The 18,572-nt window shown below is 60.8% G+C and overlaps 1 protein-coding gene across 2 annotated transcripts; it reads left to right on the top strand.

The window, feature by feature from the left end:
• The first annotated feature begins 5,055 nt into the window (after positions 1-5,055).
• EPS8L1 (EPS8 like 1) lies at positions 5,056-16,681 on the top strand. 2 transcript variants are annotated; one of them, XM_057314011.1, is made up of 20 exons: positions 5,056-5,108; positions 5,969-6,024; positions 7,644-7,684; positions 8,063-8,121; positions 8,702-8,863; positions 9,168-9,317; positions 9,858-9,940; positions 10,543-10,798; positions 11,044-11,170; positions 11,341-11,429; positions 11,520-11,594; positions 11,700-11,848; positions 12,391-12,532; positions 12,798-12,826; positions 14,664-14,790; positions 14,879-15,010; positions 15,175-15,280; positions 15,469-15,643; positions 15,975-16,107; positions 16,189-16,681. In XM_057314011.1, exons 2-20 carry the CDS (start codon positions 6,008-6,010, stop codon positions 16,273-16,275), a joined length of 2,139 nt encoding a protein of 712 aa, XP_057169994.1. In that variant the 5' UTR covers positions 5,056-5,108; positions 5,969-6,007; the 3' UTR covers positions 16,276-16,681. The 2 variants fall into 2 exon arrangements, with proteins under 2 accessions (XP_057169994.1, XP_057169995.1); XM_057314012.1 differs by lacking the exon at positions 5,056-5,108 and adding an exon at positions 5,142-5,235.
• The last annotated feature ends 1,891 nt before the right edge of the window (positions 16,682-18,572 follow it).

The following is an 18,572-nucleotide window of genomic DNA, read 5'->3' as shown; positions in this document are numbered from 1 at the left end:
TTCCACCGGAATGTAAACTCCACAAAGGCAGGTTCGGGGCTATTGGATTCCCTGGTCCCTAGAACAGTGCCTGGTGTGGAGCAATGGCTTAATAAACATTTGTTGGAAGGATGAATGGGCGTCTCCAATAAGCGGCCGGTCCCGGAAGCCGGGAGCTGGGGGCACTGAGGCTGTGCATTCCTTCAGGTGTCAGTGCAGGCACTGGAACACAGAGCAGCGTGCAGAGCTCTCCCTTGTTCCCGCGAGTCGCTGGGTCATTTAGCTCTTGGTTCGTTCCGTCTATTTCTCATGGAGGCTGCGCCTTGAGCCGGTTCTAAGCACTTTTCGCGCCCTCCCACACCTCCTCTCCCCACTGGCCCCGTGGCAGGTACTAGGACTTACTAATGCTTGTTTTAGAGGAAGAGATGCCTGCTCCAATCCAGGACCTAAACTCAAGTCCGTCTGAGTCCCTTCCAGCCGCTGCCCCACCCCCCACCCGCCAGCCTGGGGGCCAGGCTCCCCCAGTTTCAGGGGACTGACCCACCCTCCATCCCTCCCAGAGAACAAACAGCCCTGCCGCCAGCCTCCCGCCCCCACCCCCCTCCCCCGCAGGGCCCAGGCGGCTTCTGAGACCCACCCTCCCTGGGCCACCGCGCAGCTCCAGGGCGGGCCCATTCCAGGATCTGCAGGGACACACCTCACCCCGCTCTGGGCTCCCGCTCCGCCGGAGCAGAATGCACTGTGGCCCGTTTAGGGCAGCCCCGAGTTAGTGCCGCATGGGAGGACCCCTCCACGTTGGAATCTGGCCACCCTCTTGTTGAAGCTGTTTCATACCAGACCTGCCTGGTAGCCTGGTCCGGGTCTCACGCGCTCTGGCCAGACACACCCACCAGCCTCCCCAAGGTATTCCCTCTGCCCGGAACCCTCCCTACATTCCTGACTCATTCTGGAAATCCAGGTCACAGGTCAGATCCTCACAGAGGCCAGCCATGACCGCCCCCTGAAGTGACCACACCTGCCCGCCTCAGTCACTCCATCTCTTCCCCTCCGTGGCACTTACCACATACCTGTTTACCTTCTGTCTCCCACCACACCTGCGAGGGTGACAATACCAGGGGGCCGGGCTTTTGTCTGTCCAGCGCTCAGAACATGCTTGGCACAAAGTAGGGGGGTATTTCTTACTATGGGACTTCGGGACTTGGCATATGCCACTCTCAACGCTCAGTGTCATCCCTGCCGCGTTGTCCTTGGGAAACTCCTATTCATCCTTCAGAACCCTGTCCAGTCACCACTTAACTGGAAACCTGATTAGATTTCCCCAATTAGACTCCCTTCTTGAGGGCAAAGAGTGGGGCACAGGTGGGCTCTCGGGAACCATTCATTGAACGATTCAGTTCATTGATACCTATGTAAATAAATACATCTTCCTGAGACCCAGCTCCCACCTTATTTATGTCTGCCCCAAACCTGCATACCTCCTATTTCCTGTGACTGTGACGGCCCACCTCCCCCTCCCCGGCCCCATCCTACGGTTGGGGAGTGGAGACAGGCCTGTGTGCTGGGAGAGGAGGAAGAGGAAAGAGATGGGGTGCTTTTAGAGATGACACACGGGGGATCTTAGCAGATCAAGCCCCAGCAGGGAATTCTCTGTGCTGCCTCAGTCCCCCCCCAACCCAGAGAATAAACGATCCAGTCCCCCATGACAAAGCTGTCCCAGTTTGGGGACAGAAGCAAACTCAGATTCACGGGGTCCTAAAGCTCACTTAAGGAAAGGCGCTGACCCTGTGGGCAGACAAGGGGTTGGAAAGGGTTCTCAGGTGACTGGTTCCCTTGGTGAGTCTCTAAGGCCAGGGTTCGTTGCCTCCGCCCCGGACTTACTGAGTCAGACTGTGCTGGGCTGGGAGCCTCCGCTGGTATTTGGAGGCACTTGCTACGGTTTGAGAGAGGGAGGGCCTCCTTTGTGGGCAGAGAAGGAGGAAGGAGGCCTGGGCCCAGAACTAGGGTGGAGGCTCTGGTTTCGGTCTCACTTCTCACCTGCTGCTTCAGACCTCAGAGCTCCCAGAGGCAGGGACTAGGCCACCTGTCCCTGAGCACTGCACTCCTCCCTCAGACCCCGGAGTCCAGACCCCCAGCCCTCCTCCCTCAGATCCAGGAGTCCAGACCTCCAGCCCCCTCCTCCCTCAGACCCAGGGGTCCTGCCCCCAGCCCCTCCTCCCTCAGACCCAGGAATCCAGACCTCCAGCCCCCTCCTCCCTCAGACCCAGGAGTCCAGACCCCCAGCCCCTCCTCCCTCAGACCCAGGAATCCAGACCTCCAGCCCCCTCCTCCCTCAGACCCAGGAGTCCAGAGCCCCAGCCTTTCCTCCCTCAGACCCTGGAATCCTAGCCCCTGACTCCTGGAATGCCCATATGAGGACAATTTTCTCCATTTGCACATGAAGAAAGGGCCCAGTCTCAGATCTGCGTTTGTGTCACCTGGCCCAGGGCCACTGTGACCTTGGGCTAGTGGTCTCTCAGGTCACTGAGCCTGTCTTCTGCACCAGTGGGCACCAATCCCAGCCCCGCCTGCCTCTTGGAGGGTGAGGGGTCTGCTCCTGTCTGCAGAGCCCCCCCCCCCCCAGACAGGGCCATGCTCAGACAGTACTTGTGGCATGGATGTGACAGGAAGCCAGAGTGACAGCAGTTGGAGACAGAGGAGCACAGGACCCTCCTGCCTCTCCCCGCAGCTCCCTGGAGAGCACACCGCATGCTGGCCAGCGGCCTCCCCTCCATGGCTCAGGCAGTTTCTTGGCCTGCAACACTCCTCCCTCATCCTCCAGGCCACCTCAGGCTGCCAAACTCGCCCGTCAGGTTCAGCTCCGGCTGCCCCTCCTCCTCCAGGAAGCCTGCCCTGACCTCTTAGTGGCGTCCTCTGGGCTTCCGAGGTGCCCTTTGCGTCCCGTCCCCTGTCACAGCAGATACAGAAAGAAAGGCCCCCGTCTGCCATTCCTAACGCTCAACTAGCATCTCCTCTTCGCCAGGGACGGTGCCGAAAGCTCTCCGTAACCTCACTGAATCCTCCCGATGTTGCGGTCCCATTTTACAGTTGGGGGACTGGGCACAGAGAAGTTAAGTGATTTGCCTAGGGTCACACAGCTGGAAAGGGGCCAGTCACGAGGTGGCAGCGTAGGGGAGCACCGAAGGGTGCCGGGTCTACGTCGGATGGCCTGGGTTCGACCATCCCACCAAGTATGAGCCGTGTGATTGTAGCCAAATTCCTTAACATGTGTGTGTCCCCTTCCTCGTGTGTAAGAGGGGGATAAGGAACCCGTTTCATAGGACGTGAGGGTGAGACATATATACGTGACGCACGCACACGCACGTGCTCAGAGGAAGGCGAGCACACCCAGAGCAGGCACTAAGTAATAAGTCTTATCAACACTATTTAGTGGCGAAGTCACAACCCGAACCCACCCCACCTGGGCTCTCTGCCGTCACACACCATGCGATTGTCTCTCTTTCCCTCTATTCTTTCACCCCGGTCAGCGCGGGACAAAGGCGTGCTTTCTCTGGTTTCCAGCCTCCCTTAGCAGAGACTGCGGGCTCAACGTGTGCTGAGCAAAACAATGGAGCATAATACATACGAAAGCACCAAAAGCAGGTATCTCCAGCGCTTGCTGTGTGCGCGACCCTGTTCTAAAGTGTGGCAGAGGGAGTGCAGGGCAGACCGCACCGAAGTCTTCGTCCTCACGAAGCTATCATTCTAATGGGGGAGACATAGAACAATCAAAATGAACAGTAATACGGTACGTGAGCAGGTGGCAAACGCTCTGGAGAAGAGTTAATTAGGGAGCAGGGAGAGACTACGAGGAACGAGAGGGTAAGAGGAGCTGCAATGTTAAATAGAGTGGTCAGCCAGGCCTCTCTGAGAAGGTGACCTTCGAGCAAAGACCTGACGGGGTGAGGGAACAATCCATGAGGATAGCCGAGGGAATAAGCATTCCAGGCAGAGGGCACAGCAAGTGCAAAGGCCCTGAGGCAGGACGGGCTCTCAGTATCCAAGGGGCAGCAAGGATGCGGTGTGCTGGAACAGAGTGATGGCGGTGGAGAGGAGGTCAGGCCTTGCAGAGAAATGGGGCGCCCCGGAAGGAACTGGAGCAGGGAGTGATGTGAGCTGAACTAGGTTTCTTCAGGCTTCCTGCATAGAGAGGAGACCGACGGAAGGAAGGGAGCAGGGGCCAGCTGGGGGGCTCTGCAAATTCAGGTGTGAGCCTGGATGACGCCAGGAACAGGTGGGGATCATGGATAAAGCGAAAGGCTAAAGGGGGCATGCCCGCCCCTCCTACTCTCCGAGGTCAAGCTTTGGCGTCCTCTGTCCTCGTCCACTCCCTGCTGGTGTAACCTCGGGCAAGTCTCTTCATCTGTGAAATGGAGACCCCTAACCTCACCTCGCTGGGTTTGGGGAAGAGATGGTGTGTATAACGTGGTCGGCAAGGACCACGGCGCAGAGGAAGTTCTGGAAAGGAGATCTCAAGCCTGAGGAGCTCATAACACTTCAGAAGTAGTTGAAGCTGTGTGGGGCGCCCGAGTCTTAATTACCATGATTAAAGGGGTTTACTGGGGGGCAGTTTCCAGAGGAAGAGGCAGGGGGAGGGGTGGAGGCAGGAACCGTGGACAGGAGGTGTGCTCCGGGCAGGGACAGACACTGGCCCCGGAGACAGAAAGGCAGCCCCTGCGTTCAGATGCCAGCCCTCCCACGCTGACGACCCCCTCTTGAGCTGCAGACAGGTGCAAGGCAAACCTCTGACCCCCCAGAGGTATAAGGGCGATTGGTAGGGGGTATCTGAGGCAGAGCTGTGGTTCTCTGAACAAGTGCGACATCGGATGACTGGTTGTCCTTGAGCTAGTGTTGTTATGCCAGAGACAGTCTTGGTTCCTGGCTCCCACAGGCCGTTCCAGTCCCCCCACCCCAACCCTGGTCTCTCTGCCAGCCCCACCCCGGGGCCACTGCTGCAGGGCTGTGCCAGGTGAGTGCTCAGGTATGCGGAGGGAGGCGGGGTGGCCTGGCAGGGAGCAGGAAGGAGGGGCCAGCATTTGGAACCCAGGGGACGGCAGAGAGCAGGGCCTCTGGAAGCAGAGCCTGACGGGCAGGTGAGGAGGGGGCCTAGCCAGGAGGGACTGGTGGTCAGGACTCCTGGGGAGCGGGAGCAGGGGGCCAGGACTCTTGGGTCCGGATGCCAGGAAGCCTGGGGGACCTAAACCCTTGAGTCCTGAGGAGGTAAGAGCTGGGAGATTGACCTGATAGCCTGAGGCCATAGTGGCTGAGAAATTGGGCGAATGGCTCTCTGAGGGGACTTGGAGTCAAGACCCTTTGGTTCTTAGGGTCGAGAAGCTCTGAGCTGGAACACCTGGGCCCCTGAGGAGATAAGGCTGGGAGACTGGGTCCCTAGAAAGAGGAAGTAAAGTGGGGTACACAGATTAGGGAGCCAAATGCATGGATCCCTGAGAGATTTGGGGGGCAGAGTACAAGGTGTGAAGGAGGAGAGGGCTGGGGGTCTGGACTCCTGGGTCTGAGGGAGGAGGGGCTGGGGGTCTGGACTCCTGGGTCTGAGGGAGGAGGGGCTGGAGGTCTGGACTCCTGGTCTGAGGGAAAAGGGGCTGGGGGTCTGGACTCCTGGGTCTGAGGGAGGTGGGGCTGGGAGTCTGGACTCCTGGGTCTGAGGGATGAGGGGCTGGGGGCCTGGACTCCTGGGTCTGAGGGAGGAGGGACTGGGGTCAGGACTCCTGGGTCTGAGGGAGGAGGGGCTGGGGGCCTGACCCCCTGGGTCTGAGGGAGGAGGACTGGGGTCAGGACTCCTGGGTCTGAGGGAGGAGGGACTGGGGTCAGGACTCCTGGGTCTGAGGGAAGAGGGGCTGGGGCCTGGACTCCTGGGTCTGAGGGAGGAGAGACTGGGGCCAAAATCCTAGGGACCACAGGCCAGGTGAGGCCCTTACTCTGTGCTGGCTCCCAGGGCACCTCCAGGAGGCAGGAGCTCCCCATTCTCCACACCATGAGCACCACCACAGGGTAAGTGGCCCCGCCCCCTGCCCCCCAGGCTGCCCAGCCCCCTCTGCCGCCCTCTTCCCCACACCCACAGGCGGCATTTACAGCAGCCCCGGCCTGGACACTGGGACGGATCCCTGAGCCGCGTCCTCCGGGTCTGGCCTGGGTTCGCACTGCTGCTCCAGACACACGTGGGCTCAGCCCCGCACGCTAACTCTCAGCGGCGGCGTGACCCTGGCCAACGACGGGAGCCCGAGGTCCTCCTGTGGAAAACAGGGACAATCCTGAGAGCTTAACACGACAGTGACGGTACAGGGCTTAGCCGAGCATGTGGCCAAGAGCAGGGACTCCACTCACAGCAGCCGCTACTGCTGTTGTCAGCTTATTACTAAGCCGTGACCCTTTGCAGACAAATCTGGGCTGGTTTGTTTGTTGTTTTTGTTTTGTTTTAAGATTTACTTATTTCAGGGACACCTGGGTGGCTCAGTCAGTGAAGCGTCTGCCTGAGGCTCAGGTCATGATCCCGGGGCCCTGGGATTGAGTCCCGGTTGGCTCCCTGCTCAGCGGGGAGTCTGCTTCTCCCTCTGCCTCTCCCCCTGCTTGTGCTCGCCCCCCCACCCCAATAAATAAATAAAATCTTAAAAATTATTACAGAGAGAAAGAGAGCACGGGGGGAAGGGGCAGACTCGAGAGTGTCTTCAGTAGACCACGCTGAGCGTGGAGCCCGGTGAAGGGCTCGATCTCACGACCCTGAGATCATGACCCGAGCCGAAACCAAGAGTCCAACACTTAACCAACTGCACCACCCAGGAGCCCCCGGGCTGTTTGTAATAAAGTTCAAGTCTCCTGGCATGAGCAGCGCGAAGAACAAAGGGAGGCCCATGGGAATAGCTGCTTGGGAGATATAAGGTAGTGAGTTCTCCAGCACAGAGGTAATCAAATTGTGCTGAGATCGGACTGGCAGGAGCAGGATGAGGAGCAGAGGTTTGAATGAAAGTGTTTCTCGTCCTTCATCCCTGATCCCACTTGAGCTCTGAGTTTCTGTCGTTTCTGTGGAATTCTTGGAGAAGGTGACCTAGGAGGGGAGGTCAGGGGCAGGAGACAGAGAGGGATTTGGCTGGGAAGAGCCTGGCCCATGGGAGGAGATGGGGAGGATAAGTCTCCGTCTACCCCAAATACTAATGCTGGTGTAAAAACCTTCCTTTATTGAGCACCTACTGTGTGCTGCCCTTTGCATTAAGACTGGAAGTTAATTTATTGAGGCTATGAACCCCTCAACTCTCAGGGAATCCAGTAGCTCCACCAGACAGAGGCTATCAGATGACTAACCCCTACCTCACAGAAAGGGAAACCGAGGCAGGAGAGATTAAGTCTCCTATCCAGGGTCTTATAGCAAGGCAGTATTGACAGGGGATTTCAAGCCAGGTCTGTATGACAGCTGAGACCACACTCTCCACTGCCACCTGGTACCACACTGCCTTACCCGTGTGAAAATCCAGCTCTGGCTGTGCCCTCCGCTGCTCAGAACCCTCCAAGGTTCCCCACTGCCCTCACAATGACGTCTCTGCCGCTCTGCTTGGCATTCAAAACCCCCATGATCTCCCAAGTCCCATGGCCCCTCTCACTCTCTTTTCCTTAAACAGCCCAGAAGCTGCCCCCAAACCAAGTGCCAAGTCAATCTATGGTGAGTTTGGGAACAAGAAAACCCCAGGCTGAAACTAGGTCTGAGGGAGGAGGGGCTGGGGCCTGGACTCCTGGGTCTGAGGGAGGAGGACTGGGGGGGTCTGGACTCATGGGTCTGAGGGAGGAGGACTGGGGGGTCTGGACTCGTGGGTCTGAGGGAGGAGGGGGCTGGGGGCCCCAGACTCATGGGTCTGAGAGGGCTGGGGTGCCTGGACTGGTGGGTCTGAGGAAGGAGGTGCTGAAAGGTCGAGATTCCGGGTCTTGAGGGTAGAGGAGACTGGAGGACTGGGCTCCTGGGTCTGAGGGAGGAGAGGCTGGGAGCCTGGACTCCTGGGTCTGAGGGAGGAGGGGCTGAGTCTTCTCCCCCCTCCCCCCACAGAGCAGAGGAAGCGCTACTCCACTGTGGTTATGGCGGACGTTTCCCAGTATCCAGTCAATGTGAGTCTGGGGTCTGTGCTGCCCAGGGGAGGTTGTGGGAGGAAAGGCAGGCAGGCCTGGGAAGATGGAGGTGTTGAAAGCACTTGGGCCTCCAAGCAGAAAGCAGCTGGGAAACTGAGTTTGCTCATATGAGAGGTGGGCTGCTTCCGTCCTCCCTCACAAGGGGGTGTTCAGCAGAGGACGTCACTTGAAGAGGAAGTCCACTTGAATCTGCCATGTTTTCGTCCAGACCAGCTCTTGTGCTGGATGGTCAGGCCACGGGTACAAATGTTAGGTAAACCTGTGTGAGGACGGGTCAGACAAAGTGTGCCCGGTGCTTTAACGGAGGCAGAGGTGCTTGGAAGGGACTAGATAGAACCAGTGCCTTAGAGGAGGCTCCCCTCGTGCTGGGAGGCCAGACCCAGGTGCTAGTCACGCTGATGAAGGCAAAACACAGGGCCCTGGGTGGAGGCGCCCCCTGGGTGGAGCGGGAGGGGGAAGGCTTTTGGGAGGAGGTGTGTTTAGTCTCAGGCTAGAAGGGTGATGCGAGCCCACCCGGCACCATCCTGGGACTCCCTGCTTTCTCCGCGCCCCGTGCCAGCACCTGGTGACGTTCTGCCTGGGTGAAGAGGATGGCGTGCACACCGTGGAGGACGCCTCGCGAAAGCTGGCCGTCATGGACAGCCAGGGCCGCATCTGGGCCCAGGAGATGCTGCTGCGCGTGTCTCCGGACCACGTCACGCTGCTTGACCCCCTCTCCAAGGTGCCGGGGGACACGTGGGTGGCAGGAGCGGCTGGCATGAGCGGGCGGATGCATAGAGAGCTTGACCCTAGGGACGTCTGAGTGTGAACCTTGGCCCCTGCATGTCCTTCCTCTGGGAACTTTGGCGAGAGATCTCTGCCCCTGTTCTGAGCGTCCTTCGTCTCCCCTATTAAACAGGGGTGCTATCCGTAACCCCTCACCTCGCAGGGCTGCCTGTGCAGTGTCGGTGTACGTGCTGGCTCTGCTGAGGCCATGTAGTGCCCTCGCTTCCGGGCCTCAGTTTACCCGCCGTCCCGCCCAGCAGGAGGAGCTGGAGTCGTACCCGCTGGGCGCCATCGTGCGCTGCGACGCGGTGCTGCTGCCAGGCCGGAGCCGCTCGCTGCTGCTGCTCGTGTGCCAGGAGCCCGAGCGCACGCAGCCGGACGTGCACTTCTTCCAGGGCCTGCGTCTCGGGGTGAGCGCTCCTGGTCAGGGGAGCACCTGAGGCAGGGCTGGGACCCTGTGGGCGGAGTTGGAACACAGTCCGTGCAGAGACAGGGCGGGGCCTCTAGGGATGGGGCGTGGCCTGGGGAGAGGCGGGGTCAGGGCCAGCAAAGGGGCGTGGTCTGGAAAGACGTTCTGGAAGGGCGGGGGTTTTGAGGACAGGCTGGAGGACCCGGTCGAGGTAGAACGTGAGGGCGGAATGGAGACCGAGGCTAAGGGTCCGGACGGAACACGACAGCACAGGGGGGAGAGGGTCTGGGAGCAGCTAGAACTAGAGGCGGGTATGGGCTAGGGGCAAGGAAACACCAGGACCCGGCCTCCGGGGTTGGGTACGAGGCCTAGGGCAGGGGCAGAGGTGGGGTGAGGGTGTGAGTTCACAGAGTGGGTGTGCATGGGGCACCATGCACAGACTGGAGGGGGTCTGGCGCCCAGCCAAGGAATCGATCCTTTGGACGTGGCCGAGGCTAACGGTTCGCGGGGTGGGGGCCTGGCCTGACGGCATGACTGGCAGGCGGAGCTGATCCGAGAGGACATCCAGGGGGCTCTGCACGACTACCGGTCGGGCCGCGGGGAGCGCAGACCCGCGGCGCTCAGGTAAGGGCGCTGGGCTGGAAGCGGGGTGAAGAGAGGACGGGTGGGGTCTCTGGGAGGTCGGCTTCCCCTCCTCGCCGCCTCGGTCACCCCCCCATTCCTCCCCACCCCCTCGGTCTCCCTCCCCCATTCCTCCCCACCGCCTCGGTCTCCCTCCCCCATTCCTCCCCGCCGCCTCGGTCTCCCCCCCCCCCCCGTTCCTCCCCGCTGCCTTGGTCTCCCCCCCACTTCCTCCCCGCCGCCTCGGTCTCCCAAACCCCCCCCCCCCGTCCCCACCTCATCAGTCTTCTCCGACAAAGGAGCTGATGCCCTAGCCTGGAACAGAACGAGCTTTGAAGTCAAACAAAGCCTGGTTCAGGTCCTGCCGTAGCACCCAGACAAGTGTACCCGCTCTCCAAGGCTACTTTTCCTGATTCTGGTGCTCGGTTTCTCCTCCCTCGGGCCTCAGTTTCCCTCTGGAGAGGCGCTCCCCTTCCCCATATCTCCCGATTTCTCGTTGCCCCAGGTTTAGCTCAGCGGGGGTCACAGCGTCTCCCTTCTAAGCCCGACTTCTCCCCTGCCCTATCCCCTGGCGGACCCGGCTGCTTCCCCTTGTCCCTCCGCAGGGCTACGCAAGAGGAGCTGCAGCGCCGCCCCTCGCCAGTGGCCGAGACCCCTCCCCTGCAGCGTCGCCCGTCGGTCCGCGCAGTCATCAGCACAGTGGGTGCCGGCCGGGGGCGATCCCAGGCGGAGCCCATCCCCGAGGCGGAGGAGTCGCAAAGACCCGGCCAGGCTGGGATCGCAGGCAGCGCTGACCCCGTCTCCCCAGATCTGGGCCCCCGCGGTCCGGACCTGGCCAGTCTGCAGGCAGAGCGGGAAGTGGTGAGTGCGAGGGGGCTAGGGTCTGGAGGCGGACCCGCTGGGGGGAGTGAGTCCTAACTCTGGGGCGTGGGGCTTTGTTGGGGGTGGGGGGTGTCAGACTTCTGGGGGTGTGGCCGGCAGTGACTGGAATATGGGGACAGGGCCAGACAATGTCCTGGGAGGACACCAGGGCCCTCGGCCTGAGGGGTGATGAGCGGCCAGGACCCCACATCCCTGCTTCCCGTGCGCCCCCTGCATTCCCGCAGGACATCCTGAACCACGTGTTCGACGATGTGGAGGATTTCGTGTCGAGGCTGCAGAAGTCTGCGGAGGCGGCCCGCGTGCTGGAGCACCGGGAGCGGGGCCGCAGGACCCGGCGCCGGGAAGCTGGGGGTGAGGGGCGCCCCCGAGTGGGATCTGAGCCTCCAGTCACTCCCAAACATCTTCCCTCTCCCTAGAGTCTCCCCACGCACCCCCCTGCCGGGTCCGACTCCCCATCCCTGGGGAACTGACTGGTGCTGTCTCTGTGTCCCCCACACTGCACCCGCCTCCCCTACCGGCAGAGGGTCTCCTGACGCTGCGGGCCAAGCCGCCCTCCGAGGCCGAGTACACCGCCGTGCTTCAGAAAATCAAGTACGCCTTCAGCTTGCTGGTGAGAACACGTCCGCCCGGGGTCGTGGGGCAGGGGGACGGCCCACGTGACGGGTCCGCGTGCTAACCTCGGCACCTCCCCGACGCACAGGCCCGGCTGCGCTGCAACATCGCCAACCCCTCCTCCCCAGAGCTGCTGCACTTCCTGTTCGGACCTCTGCAGCTGGTGAGACCCCGCTCCCTCGGCCCTCTGGTCCCCCTGCAGCAGGAGGCGTCGGGGTTTCATGGGGGGCGGTGATGGCGTGTTCGCTCACTCTCGCACCTCTGGCAGGTGGTGGACACGTCGGGCGGCCCCCGATTCGCCAGTGAAGTGCAGCGGCCACACCTGACGTCCGAGGCCATAGCGCTGTTGCGGGAGCACCTCACCCCACGTGAGAATGCGCTCTGGACCTCGCTCGGGGACTCGTGGACCCGCCCAGGGTGAGGCAGGGGCGCAGTGACTGAGGGCGGGGGAGGCAGAGAAGGGTCCCCGCTGGTCTCAGCTGGGACAAGTGCCAGGACCCGGAGGAGGAAAGGGCAGACATTCGTGTGGAGAGGTTTCAGCCGGAACCTGAGCTCCGGGAGCAAGAAAAGACCTGACTTAGAGGAGAGGGGTGGGGCCCAGGAAGGCCCTGGCCTGCAGGTTTGGGAAAGGGGCGCCGTGTGCGCTTGGAGGCAGCGAGCCTCCAGCGAGTGAGAGCAGAGCCGGACTTAGGGGAAGGAGGTGCGATGTATAGAATGGAGGTTCAGAGGTCGGAGGCAGAACTACCGTGAAATCCGTGTATTTACAAATACAGCTGAGGTCAGGGGTGGAGCTTAGATGCGGGGCGGAGCTTAGATGCGGGGCAGGCCTTGGCAAAAAGCCCAGGGGTTAGAAGAGCCAGGACCGCGCCCCGTCTACAGGCTGGGGAAAACCTAAGTGAAGTTGGTAGTAGGGCTGGGGCCAGACCAGGATCCCTGAGCCCTCAGCCCCTTGGTCGCAGGCTGGAGCTTCCCCCAGAGGAGGGATCCGCATACAGCCCTGAGTTCTCCAGCGGCTGGGAGCCCCCAGCCACCGACCCGCAGGGCCGCGCCTGGGAGGACCCAGTAGAGAAGCAGCTGCAGCACGAGCGGCAGCGCCAGCAGGTGAGGCCGAGGCTTGGTGGGAGCGACACTCCCCTGGTGACCCATCGGGGCAGGGGAGGCTGAAGCTTGGTGGGGGTGACACACTCCCAGGTGACACGGTGGGGCAGGGGAGGCTGAAGCTTGGTGGGGGTGACACACTCCCAGGTGACACGGTGGGGCAGGGGAGGCCCAAGCTTGGTGGGGGCGACACACTCCCCAGCTGCCACAGTGGGGCTGGGGCCAGGAAGTCCGGTCCTGCCTGAGCTGCTGTCCTCCTCTCCCACAGCAAAGTGCCCCCCAGGTCGCTGTCAATGGGTGAGTGTCGGCCCCAAGGTGGGACAGGTGGGGTCAAGGAGGGGTGCATCCTGGGCGCTCTAGGCGCTGACCCCACTCCTTTTTTCTGTCTTTCCTTCTGTCTCCCTGGGCTCTTCACAGGTGGGTGAGGTGGTGAGGAGGGAGGGTCGGGGGCTGGGAGAGGGGGGAGAAGGGAGGGGAGGGGGCCCGGATTCCAGGGTCTGAGGGAGGAGGGGGCTGGGAGTGGGTAAAGTCTGAGAGGCTGGGAGAGGGCAGTTCGATTTCCCAGAGCCAGGGAAGCTCCCTGTCTGGGTCCCTAAGAGGACAGAGCCCCAGGTGTTGGGAGGGAAGAGACTGGGGGATAGGGCATTTGGGTTTTGAAGAAGAGTTCAAGTCTGGTGCTTGGGGCCTTGGAGACCCAGAGAAGACCTGGGCCTTCAAGAGCCATGGGACGAGTTTCTGGGAAAGTTAGGAAGTGGTAGTATTTCTGGGCCCCTAAAAGAAGTAACAACTGGAATGCTGGACCCTCACTTTCCTAAGGCTCTAAAGCTGTTGTCTCCATTCCTGCTGGGTGTCATAGGGGAGAGCTTTCAAAGGTTGAAAGGTTGGGGAAATTAAGGTTTCAGACCTGGACTCCTGGGTCTCTGGGGATCCAAGTTTGTGACTCCAAAAAGCAGCCTCTTGGGTCCTGAGGAAGAAGGGGCACGGAGAAGCCGGGACTCTAGGGTCCTTGGGCAGGTCGAGGGCAGGGGTGAGGGAAGCTTCTTGGGATAAGAAAGCCGCAAAGCGGGAGGAGCAGAAAGGGGGTCTGGGTGAGGGCCCAGGCAGAGGGTCTCAGCAGGGACAGCGTGCTGGGAGCTGCCAGCCCCACACAGGGGGTGCCGCGGCCCTGAAGACCCCCCCTCTCCTCTGCACAGGTAGGCTTGATCCGGGCTGAGGTCCCTCTTCCTGGGGGATCAGAGCCAACATCTTGCTTCCCCTACTCCCCCCTCCCCCAGCTGCCTGGTCTTGCAGAATTTCACCCCTCCCCCTGCTTCTGAATCTGGGCTTGGCACCCCCCAGCTTTTATCTTCCCTTCTCTGAGCCTCCAGTTCTTTGCAGAAAAAAGGACAATAATGATCCCTTCTTGGAGGAGTTAGAAATCTGTGAGGTTCTAAAGGCGAGCTGTTAAGAGCTGCCACGGGAGAGCTCAGTTCATACCCAGAGGCCTGCACAGTAGACCAGAATTACTCAGGACACGACTCGGGGGCCACCCAGGCCAGTGCCTCTATCTTGCTCTCTGAACTTGACACCATCGTGCCACTTTATCTCCCTGTCCTTCCACTCCCTCACCTGTAAAATAGAAAATAAGAGGGTCAGGAGTGGAGGAGTAAAGGACGGGAGTGGGGAGGGGACTCCAAATTCATGGTTACACCAAGGGTTGGACCCAAAACCAGGTAAGCCACTGCATGTCAGTCTTTGAACAGGGGCGGGTACCTAGGCCGCGCTAGAGAAGTTAACTATAAGTTAACCGTTGTTCGTGTTACAACTATGGGTTATTAAGTGTGAGCTCAATAAATAGCAGCTGTTTCTAGCTGTGTGATGTGGAGCAAGTGATTTTTCTCTGAGCCTTGATGTTCTCATCTGTAAAATGGAGGTGTTGGTACGACTCCTATCATGCGCTTGAAGCACGGCGCCCAGTACCGAAGGAGCAAAATGCATTCAGCTGTTAATCCAAGTTTAAGTCTCTACTAACCTCATTAACCTGGCCCCCTGCCTTGACCCCTGCTTGGCCCTAACCCCCACTCACACCAATACCCTTCTGCCCAGAGCAGTGAGACTGGCCGCCTCCTTATCCCCAACCCTCATTCTTCTCCAGTCACCAAGACCCAGAGCCAGAGGCTGAGCCCCAGCTGGAGCCGGAGGGGAAGTGGGCCCTGTGTAATTACGACTTCCAGGCCCGCAATGGAAGCGAGCTCTCGGTCAAGCAGCAGGATGTGTTGGAGGTTAGGGCGGGGAGGGCTAAGGGGCTGCAGTGGGCTCAGCCCTAGCTGCAGACACAGGCTGTGAACACTCCTCTCCTACCTCCCTCAGGTCCTGGATGACAGGCGCAAGTGGTGGAAGGTTCGGGACCAGCAAGGGCAGGAAGGATATGTACCCTATAATATCCTGACACCCCACCCGCGGCCCCAGGGAAGCTGCAGCCAAAGCTCTTCCCGCAGCCTGGTGAGCCAGGGCAGAAGACTACTGGGTCTTAAGGGAAGGAGGGATGTGAGGATCCGGTGCCAAGAGCACTGGCAGAGAAGGTAGGGGTGGGGGTGGGGCTCAGAATTGACCTCTGGAAGGGGGAGGGGCTGGGACTCAGGCCTGTTTGTGACTCCCCTCTCTAGGAGGATAGCACTCCCCCTCACCCACCAGCGCAGGCCCCAGCTCCTACCTCGTCTCGGCCCCCCTGGGACAGTTGTGATAGCCTCAATTTGGACCCCAGAGAAAAGGGTGAGTAGTGGGGGCACCCCCTCCACGGAGCCATCCTTGTCCTCGCTTTCCAGTCAGGGGAACCAAGGCTCAAAAAGAATAAACGGACTCCCAACCCCTCATGAGGACGGTGGAGAGAGAGCTCCTTGCCTCTGGCCCCAGGACCCTTCGTCCTGACTTCACGCTCCCTCCCGGCTTTCCGCCTGCAGAGAAGTTCTCCCAGATGCTCTGTGTCAACGAGGAGCTGCAGGCACGCTTAGCCCAGGGCCGGTCCGGCCCCAGCCGAGCAGCCCCGGGTCCCCGCGCCCCGGAGCCCCCGCTCAGCCCGCACTCGGACACCGCGGAGGTCCGCGCCTGGCTGCAGGCCAAAGGATTTAGCTCTGGGTGAGCGCCTGTTGCCGGCTGGGGATCCTGAGACGGGGACGCAGGAAGCGGTACCCTCTGATTGGACCCTGGGAGCCGGGACTGGCCTAAAGCAGGGGTCTGTCGGATTGCATGACCGGCACGTTTGTCCAGGGAACTCCGGCCGCTGTCGGAAAGCTGGGCGCACACGCCCCGCCTCCTCCTGGGGCGCTCTGATGGGCGCGGGTGCTGGAGCGCAAGAACGCTGTGGGGATTGGACGAACGGCTCGGCAGCAGTGATGTGATTGGTGGGGGTGAGGGCCGAAGCCGTGATTGGCTGGGGGACCTAACCGCTGCCCCACTGCTCGCTCAGGACCGTGGACGCGCTGGGCGTGCTGACCGGCGCGCAGCTCTTCTCACTGCAAAAGGAGGAGCTGCGAGCAGTGAGCCCGGAGGAGGGGGCCCGCGTGTACAGCCAGGTCACCGTGCAGCGCGCGCTGCTGGAGGTGAGCCGGGTGCTCGTCCCCGGGCCTGGGCAAGCACCCAGGGCGCGGGGCCTGACTTCTGATTTCCACCCGCCCCTCCAGGACAAAGAGAAAGTGTCCGAGTTGGAGGCGGTGATGGAGAAGCAAAAGAAGAAGGTGGAAGGCGACCTGCAAGCAGAGGTTATCTGACCACCCCCGGCTGCTCTACTCTCTGTTTCGGGGCAGCCCCGGGGAAGAAAGGACCCTGCAGACTGCCTCCACCCCTGGAAGTCGACCCCTGGAGAAGGCTCCAGACCTGTTCCGGCTCTGGTCTCCCGTCCCGTGGAGTCTCCGGAGTGAGCGGACTGGCCGTGAGTGGGAGGGAAGGGGGCCACACTTGGGTACCCTGTGCATTGTGATACTCCCCGGTCTATAAACATTCTCCTCTCAGCAGGGATTGTCAGCTGCTGTCTCTTCCCTACCGGGCCACCAGCGGGCCCAGGAACCTGCCCCTCGCCCCAGCTCGTTCCTACCTTTTTTGGTTTCTTTCTCAGGCTTCCTCCTCCCCTTCCGGCCCACAGGCTGTCCTCCAGTCCAGTCCAGAGAGCTGTTCTGAACACCCAATCTCTTTCCCTGGCTCCCCAAGGCCCCCATACCCCAGAGCCTAGCGTTTAAGGCCCTGGGAGGTTTGGTCCCTACCCCACCTCATCCCCTACCCCCACCCCATGCAATCCAGTCCTGCCCTTCAAACCTCCCAAGCCCCCTGAACCACTGGGCTTTTGCAGGGTTTCTGCTGGCTGGAACAGTGAGTTCCTGCCTGGTGAACTGCTAGTCGGCCTTCCTGCCACAGCTCAAATACCCACTTCCAGGAATCCTGCCTCCACTTCCCCTTGTCCCTCACCAGCTGCCAGGGGTCCGGCCACAAGGATGTGGCTGCCTCCTGAATTGTCACAGGCTTCCCGGCCACAGTTCTCCAGCGAGGTGACAGCCTAACAGGAAGCTTCCCACCTCAAGAACAGCCAGCTCCTTTTCCCTCTTCTGATTTCCATCCCTAGCAAGGCTGGGGTAGGACGGGCTTTCTCTGGATCCCACCCTGTCACACTGGTTGCCCCCCCTAAGCTTGAGGAAGATGGCCCTTTCCTCATCCTGTGACCCCCCTCAGCGTTCCCATAATGCCCACGGCCAAGCCTCCCAACCCCCAGTTCCTGCTAGCTTCTACCTAAGCCACCCCATGATGCCCTCCAAAATCAGACGAGCTCAGACACAGCCACGGGCAGGCAGGAGCTCTGATTCTGTCCCCCGTGACCCAGCCGATAAAATCCAAGCTCCTGGGTTGGAGCACGGCAGACCCAAACCCTCTCCTATCACAGCCCAGCCTATCAGGACCTGCAGCCTGCTGTCCCCGCCAATGTGCCCCGAGTCACACTCCAGCCACCACCACTTCTCGCTGAGATTACGGCAGCTGGGCTCCCCATTTCTGTCCCTGTCATCCCCCGGACTGCTGTCAGTGCAGCAGCCACAGGGGCTGTTCAAGTCCTTACCGGGCCATTCCGAACGAGCTGGCTGTCGTCTCTCCAACCTCATCCCTATTATTTCTGGCCACACAGGCTTCTTCCTGCACCTCCACATTTCAGGTACACTTTCCGCTCGACAGGCTGTGTCCCTGCTGTTCCCTTCATCCAGAACACCCTTTCCTTCTACACCTGCCAAGTCTCGGCCGGGGCCAGCTTGCCAGCGGGGCTGGCTCCGAGTGGCGGCACAGACTCCCGCGTGCGTGCACACGTGCCCCTGCCTGCTTGTCCCCAGGCCCACCACCTGATAGCCTCCTTTCCGCCTCACACGTCAGGTCTGTACCATTCCCTTCACTACCGTATCACCAGGAGGTAGGACGAGGCCTGGAAAGGAGAACATGACCAGGAATGAAAGAATGCCCCATCCTCCTACCCAGCCCCAACCCCCTGTGACCATGCCGGACTGAAGAGCTCCTACTCTCCTGTGCCTGTTTCCAGAAAAGTCAAAATTCTAGGGTTTTTAACGTGAATGACTCCACATTTCAAATGCTGGCAATTGGCTCAAATTTGTTTCAAAAGCACTGCTGGTAAGACCCAAGCCCTGGGGCACCTGGGTGGCGCAGTTGGGCGGCTGCCTTTGGCTCAGGGCGTGATCCCGGCGTTCCAGGATCGAGTCCCACATCGGGCTCCTCCGCTGGGAGCCTGTTTCTTCCTCTCCCACTCCCCCTGCTGTGTTCCCTCTCTCGCTGGCTGTCTCTCTGTCACATAAATAAATAAAATCTTTAAAAAAAAAAAAAAAAAAAAGACCCAAGCCCTGGCCTCTGAGCCAGCTGACCGTTCCTGCCCTGCCCCAGGCTACCCAGGGACCGTGTCAGCCCTGGTTGGGGGCCACGGCTCCAATGGGCCACTCTTCCTGCAAGTTCTTCCCACCACCACCCCCAGCACGCCACCCCCCACGATCCTGGGGTCTGGCCACTGACAAGCACAGATGAACAC

This window comes from Ursus arctos, unplaced genomic scaffold (assembly GCF_023065955.2).
Source record: "Ursus arctos isolate Adak ecotype North America unplaced genomic scaffold, UrsArc2.0 scaffold_19, whole genome shotgun sequence".
Classification (NCBI taxonomy): domain Eukaryota; kingdom Metazoa; phylum Chordata; class Mammalia; order Carnivora; family Ursidae; genus Ursus; species Ursus arctos.
The sequence above is the reverse complement of the archived record's forward strand: the minus strand, read 5'-3'. Positions and strand labels throughout refer to the sequence as shown.

Bases quoted from the DNA above. Each gene is read 5' to 3' on its own strand.
- EPS8L1 (XM_057314011.1), top strand. The intron at 11,430-11,519 runs GTGAGAACACGT...CCCGACGCACAG, and splicing joins AGTACGCCTTCAGCTTGCTG to GCCCGGCTGCGCTGCAACAT. The intron at 12,827-14,663 runs GTGAGTGTCGGC...ATTCTTCTCCAG, and splicing joins CCCCAGGTCGCTGTCAATGG to TCACCAAGACCCAGAGCCAG.